The sequence below is a fragment of the Papio anubis genome, chromosome 14 (assembly GCF_008728515.1).
Source record: "Papio anubis isolate 15944 chromosome 14, Panubis1.0, whole genome shotgun sequence".
NCBI lineage: Eukaryota > Metazoa > Chordata > Mammalia > Primates > Cercopithecidae > Papio > Papio anubis.
In genome coordinates this window covers 32,223,991-32,238,468 of record NC_044989.1, presented here as the reverse complement: position 1 = coordinate 32,238,468, position 14,478 = coordinate 32,223,991, and the positions used below count along the sequence as shown (strand labels likewise).

General features: G+C 37.5%; 1 protein-coding gene across 18 annotated transcripts in view; it reads right to left on the bottom strand.

Annotated features, from left to right (window-relative positions):
• Positions 1–14,478, bottom strand: part of BIRC6 (baculoviral IAP repeat containing 6) — a 258,602-nt gene that overhangs the window by 197,400 nt on the left and 46,724 nt on the right. For all 18 annotated transcript variants that reach the window (XR_002516594.2, XR_002516595.2, XM_021924741.2 and 15 more), the window contains 2 exons: positions 10,487–10,545; positions 5,719–7,113 (listed from right to left, as the gene is read on the bottom strand). Coding sequence is in view for 16 of the 18 variants with exons in the window: in XM_021924741.2 (XP_021780433.1) it covers positions 5,719–7,113; positions 10,487–10,545 (1,454 nt within the window). In the remaining 2 variants the exon portion in view is untranslated. The remainder of the gene's footprint in view (positions 1–5,718; positions 7,114–10,486; positions 10,546–14,478) is intronic.

Here is a 14,478-nt window from a genome sequence, read left to right as displayed (position 1 = left end):
CATAAGAAAGTCAGAGTGATTTTATTAGTATGACACAAAATAGAGACAGAGGAATATTTCATAATGACAAAAGGGCCAATACATCAGAAAGATGTAACAATTATGAAACAGTCTAACAAAAGAGCCGAAAGACAAGTGAAGCAAAAGCAGACTTAAAAGTGAACAATTCAACAAAAACATAGTTGGGGATTTCAATACTTGCTCTCAAAATTGATAGAAGGAGGCTCAATATAAAATCAGGAAGACTTTAAAAACTCAAAAACATACACTTACACAAGTGAAATTTATACAACACTCTAACCCATGGGTGCCCAACACACATTCTTTTCAAGTGCACGTAGAACATTCTCCAGGACAGAACAGATGCTGGGTCAGGAAAAAGTCTCAATAAATTTCAAAACACTGACTTCATATAAATTATGTTCTCTGACAGCAATGGACAGATAAGTTACAGATCTAGAGACAGAACAGAAATATAGACCCAAACTCAAGCATTTGAAGGCTAAACAATAACACTTATAAATGGAAACTCTAGTCCAAACAAGGAAAACAGAAAAACAACAAAGAAACAAATGTTATTTAAATCAGAAGCTGGTTGTTTTGGGAAAAAAAAAATCAATAAAACAGATAAACCTCTAGACAGATTGATCAGGAAAAAAAAAAGAACATACAAATCATCAATCAGTATCACAAATGAGAGCAGTGACATCAGTAAAGAGTCTGCAAATATTAAAAGGAATGTAGGGAGCCAGGCATAGCAGCTCACAAATGTAATTCCAGCACTTTAGGAGGTCAATGCAGGTGAATCACTTGAGGTCAGGAGTTCAAGACCAGCCTGACCAAGAGTGAAACCTCATCTCTACTAAAAATAGAAAAATTAATCAAGCATGGTGGTGCACCTGTAGTCCCAGCTACTCAGGAGGCTGAGGTTAGAGAATCACTTGAACCCAGGAGGCAGAGGTTGCAGTGAGCCGAAACCGCGCCACTGCACTCCAGCCTGGGTGACAAAGCGATACTCTGTCTCAAGAAAAAAAAAAAGGAAATAAAATAAAAGGATTGTGGGGAATATTATGAAATTCTTTAGGCTAAAACTTGATAACTTAACAACTGACAAAAAGACTATCAGAACTCACTAAAAAATTTTAAAAACCTCAATAACTCTCTACAAACATAATTGAACTTATATATTCAAAATCTTCCCACTAAAAACATCTCCAGGCCCAAAGAGCTTCACTGACGAATTCTACCAAATATTTAAGGAAAAATAAGACCAATTCTACGCAAACTTTACCAAAAAATTGAAGAAAGAATACTTCCCAACTCACTGATATCAAAATCAGATAAAGATTACAAAAGGCAAAAACTAGAAAAGATTACAAGGAACATATAATATCCCTGATGAACAATATGCAAAAATTATGAACAAAATTTTAGCAAATTGTATCCAACAATATATAAGGTAATGCATTATGACCAAGTGGGTTTTATCCCAGGAACGCAAAGTTGGTTTAATATCCAAAAGTCAATCAATATATTTCAATACACTGAACTAAAAAGAACAACCAAATGATCTCCATGGATGCAAACAAGTATTTGACAAAATGTAACATTCATTCCTATTGGAAACTCTTAGCAAAGCAGGAACAGAAGACTAAAGGAATGATTTCCACAAGAAACAAGTACCAAAACAAGGATGTGAACATATAGTCCAATAATCCCAGATAGTGAGATTACTAAAGACTTTCAAAGCAATTATGGCTCAACTTCTTATTATTCTCCTTCTGAATATCAGTACAGGTATACAGACTTTATGTTGTTGGGGTCATATTTATATTCAGTATTGTTATATTTCACGGTATGTTCCTTATTAATTGCGGCCTTTTAAAAAACTTTATTTTTTAAGCATTAATATTTTGTCAGGTATCGTAACTGCACCCTATCCTTATACTCCACTGATACATCTTAGTCTTATTTTCTCATTTAAGTCTTTCCTATTGATTTTAAATGTATTTGCACCAAGCAGAACACCAATTTATCTTTCATTTTAAACTCCACACTTTTATAAAGAAATTCATACTATATTTTATGCCTTTTACAAAATTTCATATATGTAGTGTGTATATATTCTATTTCTGAATTATCAAAGATAGCTTAACAAATCTACATTTAGTATATTATTAATCCCATATAAAATTAACTTAAAACATATATTAACTATAGATTTATTTTTATGAAAAAACTCGATTCTCCACAAGAAAAAGAGTTTTATGTTATTTGAATATACTCAGAAGACAGGGTCACATCCAATTGATTCAGTCTGAGATGCTTTTTAAAAATCATACATATACATACATTTTAAGACATCAACTTTTCTTTCCCCTTTGTTGTTATCTTTTCAAATGCACCTTCTTTAGTCAATCCCTGAAGAATTGGGAGATCATTTTGAAAGCAACTAACTTCTCAAGTTTTTCTTGTCTTTCATCTGGATAAATTCCCTATCATATGCGATCATGTTCTAGGAATTCCAGACTGTACAAACTCCAAGAAAACAACCATCTATTTTAAATACTTTTTTGTTTGTTTGTTTTGTTTGAGACGGAGTCTTGCTCGGTCGCCTAGAAGTGAAGTGACGCAATCTCAGCTTACTGCAACCTTCTCCTCCTGGGTTCAAGTGATTCTCCTGTCTCGGCCTCCCAACCAGCTGGGATTACAGGCACGCACCACCACGCCTGGCCAATACTTTTATTTAAATGTTAAAAACCTTAATAACTTAAATATTTAAGGCGTAAATACTATTTCTCCTCTGAGTTACCTAAAGCATATCTCATCAAATAATTGAAAGCATTAAAAACCCTTATTGCATTTCTGGAAAATAGTCGTGTCTTATAAAGATATGCCCCAAAGGGCTATGCCACCTAGGTTCAAGTCCAGCTCCATTTTGGAAGACCTACAGCAAGTTAAATAATTTTCAATTTTTAAATCTTGCAGATGAAAAGAATGCAAAGAATTCAATGTAAGATTCTTCGTCTTTTGTTGTATTATGGCAGTATAATGCCATTTAAAGTGCTCTGATGTTTGAATGCTGGCTCTTGACATTTATTAGCTCTATTACTTAACAAGCTACTTAACCTCTCTTTCCTTCAGTATGTTTATCTACAAAATGGAGACAAAAATAGTACATTAAAGTTGGTGTGATGACTAAACGAACACAGGTAAAGTTCTTACAACAATGAACTGCAACATATATGACCAATAAATTCAAATTATCTCTGATACCACACAGAATTTTAACGGTTGTTCTGAAATTCTCATCTGTAATTCAAAGTTTTATTAGTCTAAAGTTATTAGACTACACTGTTCATTTTCTAAATTAATCTAGTTGGATTTTTATGATATTTGAAGATTTTTTTCCATTAACTTTCACTAGAAATTACAGAAATTTCACCAGGCACAGTGGATCACGCCTGTAATCCCATCACTTTGGGAGGCCAAGGTAGGTGGATCACTTGAGGTCAGCAGTTCGAGACCAGACTGGCCAACATAGTGAAACCGGCCGGGCGCGGTGGCTCAAGCCTGTAATCCCAGCACTTTGGGAGGCCGAGGCGGGTGGATCACGAGGTCAGGAGATCGAGACCATCCTGGCTAACATGGTGAAACCCCGTCTCTACTAAAAATACAAAAAACTAGCCGGGCGTGGTGGCGGGCGCCTGTAGTCCCAGCTACTCGGAGGCTGAGGCAGGAGAATGGCGTGAACCTGGGAGGCGGAGCTTGCAGTGAGCCGAGATCGCGCCACTGCACTCCAGCCTGGGTGACACAGCGCGAGACTCCGTCTCCAAAAAAAAAAAAAAAAAAACATAGTGAAACCTCATCACTACTAAAAACACAAAAATTACCCAAGTGTGGTAACGCGCACCTGTGGTCCCAGCTACTCAGGAGGCTAAGGCAGGCGAATCACTTGAACCTGGTAGGCAGTAGTTGCAGTGAGCCAAGATTGCGTAACTGCACCCCAGCCTGTTGACAGGGTGAGACCCTGCCTCAAAAAAAATAAAAATAAAAGTAAAAAAACAATTTCACTACATATAGTTCAAAGAAGACAATCTAACCACTACATTAACCATTATGTTCCTTGGTTAAACTCTTGAAATCTATTTAAAGAGAGGAAAAACAGTCTAATTACTATCAGAACCACAGATGAGATGCATACATAACTCTGCTCAAATCCTAATTCCTCTGCCATGCCTTAGTTATAGTCACTTAGGCTTCAACTATCTCCTAGTTCTAAATTCCTACTAGACAATCAATAGAACTATTCATTTTGCCTGATATTGTCAGTAATCCTTTTCAAAAACTACTTTATCTCCCTAACTTAAAATGTACATAAAGAAAAAAATAGGCCAGGCACAATGCCACATGCCTGTAATCCCAACACTTTGGGAGGCCGAGGCAGGCAGATCACTTGAACTCAGAAGTTTGAGACCAGCCTGAGCAACATGGCGAAATCCCATTTCTACAAAAAATTACAAAAATTAGCTGAACATGATAGTGCGTAGTCCCAGCTCTGCACTGTAGTCCTAGCTATTCAGGAGGCCGAGGCGAGAGGACAGCTTGCACCCAGGAGATTGAGGCTGCAGTGAGCTAAGATAATGCCACTTGCACTCCAGCCTGGGCAACACAGTGAGACCCCGAGAAAGAAAAGAAAGGGCCAGGCACAGTGGCTCATGCCTGTAGTTCCAGCACGTTGGGAGGCCGAGGTGGGTGGATCACCTAAGGTCAGGAGTTCAAAACAAGCCTGGCTAACATGGTGAAACCCTGTCTCTACTAAAAATACAAAAAATTAGCCGAGCGTGCTGCCACGCGACTGTAATCCCAGCTACTTGGGAGGCTGAGGCAGGAGAATCACTTGAACCCAGGAGGCGGAGGTTGCAGTGAGCTGAGATTGGGCCATTGCACTTCAGCTTGGGCAAGAAGAGTGAAACTCGGTCTCAAAAAAAAAAAAAAAGGAAAAGAAAGGAGGGGAAGGGAGGGGAAGGGGAAAGAAAGGGGAGAAAAAAAGGAGGGGAGGGGAACAGAAAGGGGGAAAGCAGGAAAGGGGAAAGGAAAAGGAAAAGAAAGGAAGGAGAAAAAAAGAAAAAATAATTGCACACTATCTTAATCTATATAACGCTTCAAATTTTGCAAAACTAATCCACTGCTAGCCAAAGATCAGGAGTAAATCAGACCAAAAAAAAATGTATTCAGCAAAACTAAAAATTGTTTGCTAAGTATTTTTATTTCGGAAGGAAATAAAGACCAATAACTGTGCCAGAAACTTTACAGACATTATTTCACTCTAATAAGCCTAGGAAACAGACTTTCTTATCCTAGTTTATAAACAAATAAAAACAGGTTTAATGAATTTAACGTAACTTGCCCAAGATCATAAATCTGAGCAGATGCAGAGTCAGGGACTCACTTAAATAAAAGCATGTTATTTTCTTGAGGTTAAAGCAGAAGATATTTGCTAAGTGACTTACTAACTTATTTACAGTTAGAATCCTTACCTAGGGCAGTAGAAAAAAGTTTTAAGAACAGTTTAAACAGAAGGATTTACCACTTCATTACAAAAAAATTAATTCCTCTCCATCTATTTGAATCTAAAATTCATACTAGGTATGCACATAAACAAATGCCATATATACATGGATTTTATAAGATTTATAGCATAATCAAACAACTTACCTTTGGTGCACGCACACAGCCTGTCTGTGCCAGAGCAGTAAATCACAGAAACAAATGTGTCCTGTTCCTCAGTGCCCTCCTTTTTGGGAGGCTCCACTTTGGCCAAAATTTCAAAGTTTGAAAGATCTAGTATTTTTACATATCCTCCCTGAGTAGTTATTACCAGGTGTCCAAGAGTAGAAATGTCAGACGTTTTTTCTCTCTCAAAACCATTCTTTGAGGTTAACTGCATGTCCTCAATAGGTTCCTCACAGTCATCCTCTCGATTATCCAATATATCTGGTGGAAGCAAAATGAGCGAGGTAATTGTGTCCTGGGGATCTTTGATATGTTGTATTTTTATTGGTTCCTCTTCTAAAGTCACTATCCGAGTGGCATAATTCATTTTATAAAGTACTAAATATCCACCACTAACATTCCTCTGCTCAGGCTGAATTATCAAAGGAGTCTGTACATCTGCTGGTGATTCATGTTGGATTACACTAATATTTGCACCATTCACTACAGCAAGATTTGATTCCAGCTCACCTTTCCGTCTATTACATAGTGCAGAGTTTAATTTATTTAAATTATTCAAGGCCTCTACTTGATTTATTGCACTCAAGGATTCAACAGGGCATGTCCGCAGTCCTACCAACAAATGAATTCCGTCAGCACAAGGAGTTATTGAGTCTATACAAAGATTCTCCTCCTCTGCAAACTTTGGCAGCCTCAAGCACTGAACCAAAGTCCCAGGCTTGGGAAACACAGAGTTCCACTTCTCAGAATCCGGAGAGGTAAGGTTGGCTGCTGCATCTGCAAATTGCTGAATGTAAGTCACAGGAGGATCCTGCAATAACAACTGCTCCTGACTATCCAGCTCCATTTCAATAATCTGTGGAACAGTAAAACCATCATCATGCAAACTTTTACTCATAATATTGTTCATCTGTGAAAAGATCTTTCCTGCTTTCTCATCAGATTCCTTGATGCTATAAAGAAGCAAAACCGGTAAAGTCCTCCTCACCAGAGGAGAATTTAGTTCTGAATTAGTGCAGGATTCATTGTCAGTTGACCCTTGTTCTGATATACTTTCACCCTGAGTTCTGCTCAAACCATCCAGTGACCTGTGAGAATTACTACTAATGGGTGAGGTAGCAGGAGATTTATATGTTAATAAACCTCCAGCTAATAAACACGGAAAAGGAATGTTGTGCTGTTCCTGATGCTTTTCCTTTGTCTTTTCACTCTTAGAGTTTGTTAAACAAGGATTTGCCCCAAGTTCTTCAAGATCCTTAACAGTATCTTCAAGCACATTTGCAACAATCTCCCACTGAAGTTTTTCTGGCTGTTGCAGAATGCTGAGTGCTGTTATATCAAGGCTTACTTCCATGGCTTCCTTCTGTGATGTATGCCCTTCAAAAAGGAACAATGTTCATTAGACATAGCCTTGTAAAAATAAATAAAAATCAGTGGTTTAAAGTTTTCATTAAATTTTTCTACTTATCCAGTCAGTACATTATGACTAGATAAAGAAAACTATATATATATGTTTTTTTTGGTTTTTTTTTTTTGAGACAGACTCTTGCTCTGTCACCCAAGCTGGAGTGCAGTGGTGCAATTTCGGCTTATCACAACCTCCGCATTCCAAGTTCAAGCAATTCTAGTGCCTCAGCCCCTCCCAAGTAGCTGGGATTACAGGCGCACACCACCACGCCTGGCTAATTTTTGTATTTTTAGTAGAGACAGGGTTTCACTATGTTGTCCAGGATGGTCTCCAACTCCTGACCTCAGGTGATCCATCCACCTCAGCCTCCCAATGTGCTGGGATTATAGGTGCGAGCCACCGCACCCGGCCTAAAAAAATTTAAAGTGCAGTCAGCCCTCCATATTCACAGGTTCTACATCCACGGATTCAACTAACTGCGGATGGAAAACATTATTTATTTATTTATTTGGAGATGGAGTTTTGCTCTTGTTGCCTAGGCTATAGTACAATGGCATGATCTCGGTTGACCAAAATCTCCACCTCCCAGGTTCAAGCAATTCTCCTGCCTCAGCCTCCCAAGTAGCTGCATCACCATACACAGCTAATTTTGTATTTTTAGTAGAGACGTGGTTTCTCCATATTGGTCAGGCTGGCCTCGAACCTCCCGACCTCAGGTGATCCACCCGGCTCAGCCTCCCAAAGTGCTGGGATTACAGGAATGAGCCACCGCGCCCAGCCAGAAAACATTTTTTTAAAAAAAATGGATGGTTGCATCTCTACTAAACATGTACAAACTTTTTTGTCATTAAACAATAGAGAATAAAGACTTTTTACTCAATATTACATTGTATTAGATATTATAAGTAATCTAGAGATCATTTAAAGTAACAGGAAAATGTAGATGTGCATAGGTTATAAGCAAAACTATACCATTTTATACAACAGACTTGAGCATACCTGGATTTTGATATCTAGAGAGGATCCTGGAACCAATCCCCCATAGATACCAGGCTATTTTTTTTCTTTGTTTCTTTTTTTTTTTAAACATACTCAAATCTAAGATGAACTTCCTTAGAAAAACCATAAAAGTATTCAAGGGACTCAAAATTATTTTCAACTTAGGCCAGGCACAGTGGTTCACACTTGTAATCCTAGCACTTTGGTAGGTTGAGGTGGGCATATTACCTGAGCTCAGGAGTTTAAAGTGTGAAAAATCAAACAGGCATAGATGAAAAGAACAAAGGTAGAAAAAGGATAAGAAAATTGACCAAATATGAGTATTATAATTGCAAAAACATGTACTGAGATCCTTAGACCCAGGGAAAATAACAAAACTACAGCACACAAAGGAAAGGTTCTAGTGAGAATCAAAAAAACTTAAAACAGAAAACACTTTACAAAGGAAAAACAGAAGCCCACACTTTAAGTAACTTAACAAGACCAAGGAGTTATTTTTTGAAAGAGTTCAAAAACTTGGCTGGGTGCAGTGGCTCACACCTGTAATCCCAGAACTTTGGGAGGCCGAGGCGGGCGGATCACCTGAGGTCAGCAGTTCGAGACCAGTCTGGCCACAGAGCGAAACTCTGTCTCAAAAAAACAAAAGAGCCAGTCTGGCTGGACGCGGTGGCTCATGCCTATAATCCCAGCACTTTGGGAGACCGAGGCGGGCAGATCACCTGAGGTCAGGAGTTCAAGACCAGCTTGGCCAACATGGTGAAACCCTGTCTCTACTAAAAATACAAAACTTAGCCAGGTGTGGTGGCAGGCACCTATAACCCCAGCTACTCGGGGGACTGAGGCAGAAGAATCCCTTGAACCCAGGAGGTAGAGGTTGCAGTGAGCTGAGATTGTAACACTGCACTCCAGCGTGGGTGACAGAGCAAGACTCCGTCAAAAAAAAAAAAAAGACAGAAAGACAGAAAGAGAGAAAGAAAGGAAGAGTAGTAGTTTTTGCAGAAGGACAATAAAATGGGAAAAGAGCATTAGCTTCCTCAGTCTACTCTTTTAAAAAAAAAAAATTTAACTTTTCTAGAATGAATTACACATTTACACATTTTTAAGGGCATTTTCCTGCCTTATTTGGTGATTTTTTTGTTCATTGCTAAGAACTGCTTCAAAAGACTGCTGAGGATTAACCCAAAATTGTCCAGTGTTCCATTTAGTGCCTTTCAAAAAAATTTGATGACAAATTAGAATTTAAAGAATATTTACTACCAAATGTTAACTATAATTTTTGTGAACTGTACTACACAAAACCATTCCTCTTCTAAAAAGATTTAAGTTATATATGTCCGTAGTACACAGCATCTGACATTAAACAATAGCCACAAGTTAATAACAGTCACTTTTTTAAAATACTGGCTACTTCCCAGGCACTGCGCTTTATATGCACTTACCTTATCTAATTCTTTTTTTTTTTTTTTTTAGAGGGAGTTTCTCTCTTATTGCCCAGGGTGGAATGCAATGGCGATCTCAGCTCACTGCAATCTCTGCCTCCCCGGTTCAAGCTATTCTCCTGCCTCAGCCTCCTGAGTAGCTGAGATAGGTATATGCCACCACACCCAGCTAACTGTTTTTTTATTTTTAGTAAAGACAGGGTTTCACCATGTTGGCCAGGCTGGTCTCGAACTCCTGACCTCAAGTGATCCACCCGCAGTGGCTTCCCAAAGTGCTGGGATTACCAACATGAGCCACCAAGCCCGGCCTAATTCTTAAAACTCTAACAGACTTTAATACTGCTATGCCATATATCAGAAGTGCAATCAGACTATATTAAGTAGAAGAGTTAGGATCTAAATTGACATAGTAAAACTATTTTGAAGTATATTATTAGCTTTTCCTACAAAATAACATTAAAATACGAAGTATATTATTTTGTCCTAATATTTTATAAGCTAGTAAGGCATTTTACTTGATATTTTAATGTCTATAATTTCATACAATAAAACGTAGTTCTGTATTTACCTATATGAATAAAGAGCTTTAAACACTACTTTTAGTTAACAGAATACATTATACAAATAAAAAGATTTAATTACTTGACATGTGACAAAAATTTAATGTAACTATCCACTTTAATTCCTTTGGCTCAAATAGGTACCATTTAAACTTTAAATACACAACACTATGTACATACTACTAATTTGAGATCTCTGACACACAATATTTCAGTCTTCTGTGTATACTAGCAAAAATTTAGAGTTAGCATTAAGTAAGAAATTCAGAATTAAGTGGTAGTTAGCTGTATATACAACTGTGTAAAGAATTTTTTAAATACATTATCTAATACTTTTTACATACCTGTCACAGAATCTGATCTGGAATGCTCTTCACTGTCTGAATCCTCCAGTAAATCATCACTTAAATCAAAAGACAAAGTAAGCAATTTGAATTTCCAAAAAAGTATACATCATATGAGCAAGCAAAGAAAAAAGAACAGTTGTTTTTTGGGTTTTTTTGAGACAAGGTCTCACTCTGTCACCCAGGCTGGAGTACAGTGGCAGGAACACAGCTCACTGCAGCCCTGACCTCCTCCTGGCCTCAAGCAATCCTTCCGCCTCAGCCTCCCATGTAAGTGGGACCATAGGCACACGCCACTATGCCCAGCTACTTTTTTTTAAATTTTTGCAGAGATGGGGTCTCACCATATTGCCCAGGCTGGTCTTGAACCTTTGGGCTCAAGCAATCTTCCCACCTTTACCTCTCAAAGTGCTGGGCTTACAGGCATGAGCCACTATGCCTGGCCTGAAAGTACAGTGTTAAAATCACTACTACATATCTCAAACATAAAAAACAATTAAAATTGGCTTAAATGAGATATAAAGAGTAGTTTGATAACATAACTGATTAACACCACTGACAAAAATCTTCTTAAATCATTAAATGTCTAACTGAAATAGGGTGTGCAAACCTCTAAGAATCTATAATAACATCTGTAGGAATTTGAAGACTACTGTGTGACTAAGGACAGCTTGGGCAAACAAAAATATAAAAGACAGCAGCAGCTAATAAAATCAAGCACCAGCTTGCAGTAGTAAAACGTTAAGAACTATTCTATTACTGAATTCAGGACAGCCTAAAACCAAACATAATAGTTGTATAAGCACGTGTGTATGTTTGTGTACTCACATGTACATAAAATTTTATTTTTGTTTTGTATTTTGTTTTGGAGAGACTAAGAACTCCTTTACATACAGAAGACAGGGGGTCGTCAGGACAAGAAAAAGTCTTGTCTCGATCTCCTGACCTTGTGATCCACCCACCTCAGCCTCTCAAAGTGCTGGGATTACAGGTATAAGTCACCGCGCCTGGCCTACAATGTTATTTTATACATAATATAAATTGGCATTCTGCATTGAAAATGCTTAAGGATATTACTGCACTCCAAGGCAATATTTGAAATATTTTGGGGCAGCTAAGTGGAAATTCACTTATATATTTTTGAAAAAGTTTCTCTGTTTTAGTTTTTTCAGGTGATAATAGTCGCCCATAAACCAATTTAGTGCTATAATTTACAAAAGCAAAAAATGTAAAAAAGTTTAAAATCAGCTGCTAATTCATTAGTCTCATTGGCTGGTTTCAGAGAAATAGGGTAAGTGTAAAAACGAATCCAAAGAATAAATATTAATAATTTGGAATTATCAAAAATGAAGAAGTCCAAACCAAGAAAATACAATAAGTTTTAAGTATAGAATGGCTGTTATATTAAGAAAAATAAATAACCCAGTATTAACCTGTTGTACTAAGATGAACAATTAAAATTAAGTAGTAGTATGTTTTAAAGGAATTCAGGTGTCTTGATATTTCAAAGAGGGCTGCCAGATAAAAGCCTTAAATTAGCAAAGAATGTTTTATTCTGAAAGTTTTCAAAAATACAATCAGGGAACAGGCACAGTGACTCACACCTGTAATCCCAGCACTTTGGGAGGGCAAGGAGGGACTGCTTGAGCCCAGGAATTCGAGACCAGCCTGAGCAACATAGTGAGACCCCATCTCCACAAAAAAAATTCAAAAATTAGCTGGGCGTGGTGGCACATGTTTTTAGTCCCGGCTACTTATAAGGCTGAGGTAGAAGGATGACTTGAGCTCAGGAGGTAAAGCCCAGGTGACAGAGCAAGACCTTGTTTCAAGAAAAAAAAAAATTGTAAAATCACATTCTTTTGAAGTATTTTGTGACAAAAATATTCTCAAACTACTACATCACAACTTATATGGCTAAGGCCAGGCGCAGCGGCTCACATCTATAATCCCAGCACTTTGGGAGGATGACGCAGGCAGATCACATGAGGCCAGGAGTTTGAGACCAGCCTGGCCAACATGGTGAAATCCGTCTCCATTAAAAATACAAAATTTACCCAGGCATGGTGGCGCGGGCCAGTCCCAGCTACTCGGGAGACTGAGGTATGAGAATTGAACGTGGGAGGCAGAGACTGCAGTGAACCAGGATCGCACCACTGCACTCCAGCATGGGCGACAGAGCAAGACTCCCTCAAAAAAAAAAAAGAAAAAAAATTATATGAACAAAATAACTAAATTGTACACTTACATGAATTTTATGGTTTGAAAATTACACTTCAATAAAACTTTTTTAAAAATCACATGCGGCTGGGCACGGCGGCTCACGCCTGTAATCCCAGCACTTTGGGAGGCCAAGGTGGGTGGCTCACCTGAGGTCCAGAGTTTGAGAACAGCCTGGCCAACATGGAGAAATCCTGTCTCTACTAAAAATACAAAAAATTAGCCAGGAGTAGTGGCAGGCACCTGTAGTCCCAGCTACTCATGAGGCTAAGGCAGAAGAATCGTTTGAACCCGGGAGGCAGAGGTCGCGGTGAGCCGAGATCGTACCACTGCACTCTAACCTGGGTGACAGGGTGAGGCTCTGTCTCAAAAAAAACAACAACAAAAAAAAACCAAAAAAAATCCCAAAAATCATGCATTTTTAAAAGAAACTAAAATACATATAAAAGTTACTATAATTCCATAGTGTGATTATGACTACTCTGTATTTCATCAATTTCCATTCCTGCATTTTCCCATTTTCCTGCAATAAGCATGCACTATTTATGTAATAGGCACTGTATTTACTAAAGCCTTCTACATTTTGCAAAACTTTTTACAAAGCAATACACATGCAAAATAAATATTACAGTTAAAGTAAAAATGTTTAGTTAAGATTATATGTGTTTCTGAAAACTAGACATACAAGTAAGGGTACCTTGGTTTACAGCAATCCCATAAACAATTTTATTTACATTCAAGAAATTTTTACCAATCTGACCTGATATACAAATGACAAGTGAATCATCTAGAAAAAAATCTTAATTCATTAAAATTAAATGTATTACCAATTCTTCCTTAATTCAGAAAAAAAATATTGTCTTCTAAGAAAAAATGGTCAAAAACAATTCCTCATTCCTTCAATGTAAACAACAAATAAAAATAAATTTTACAAAAACGATTCTAAGCAAGCTATATTGCTAATTACTTTAAACTTCTTGGATAAGCTTAGATTTTTTCCAATTAATGTATTATTCTTCAAGCTAATGAAACCCACATAGTATATTTTATAACCAAATATATTGGATCTTGTGCCACATAAAGTCAGAGGTAGTATGGCTCATTATATTCACTATCAATTCCAACAGCACTGCTCCTACTTCTTGGGGAGGGGAAGTGCAGAGACGGGGCGTAAGGTTAGGGATGAAGTTTCACCTCTTCAGCTTCCTCCTACCACATTAACTTAATGTTTTTGTATGATTTGTTTGAGACTTTCTTCAGAGAAAACCGACCTTCGACCCTAGATTACACATTCCTTAAAAGCAAGTAGAGATTACCTCAACTCAAGCACGTTACCCCATATAATGTTGAGGAGTATTTCCACTAGTAATACAGAATACATGTTTATCTAAAATGCACATTTTACCTGGGAGGCTGTGACTATATGTGTGTGGGTATATGTAATCCTAGAAGTATATTTTGATTCAATTTTTAATCCCCAAATTACGAAACCTCAAGACAAAGTTCAAAGTAAGTGCCTAGAAGGACATATAGATTTCATTATCTTCTATTACTTTTCCACTAACTTCTAAGAAATCAGAGAAATCAGGCATGCTTAATATCTAGTCCTACTGGCAAAATATGGTCAGAAACTCAAGACAACAGTTAAGCTGCTTTCCCATTAAGCTTTCACAGAGATTTATATTAATAGAACAACCACAAGGCTTTATTCAATGTTATTACCAAGAGGAACTAGATAGAAGTAATACATATATTGTAAATTTTCCACTAATTCC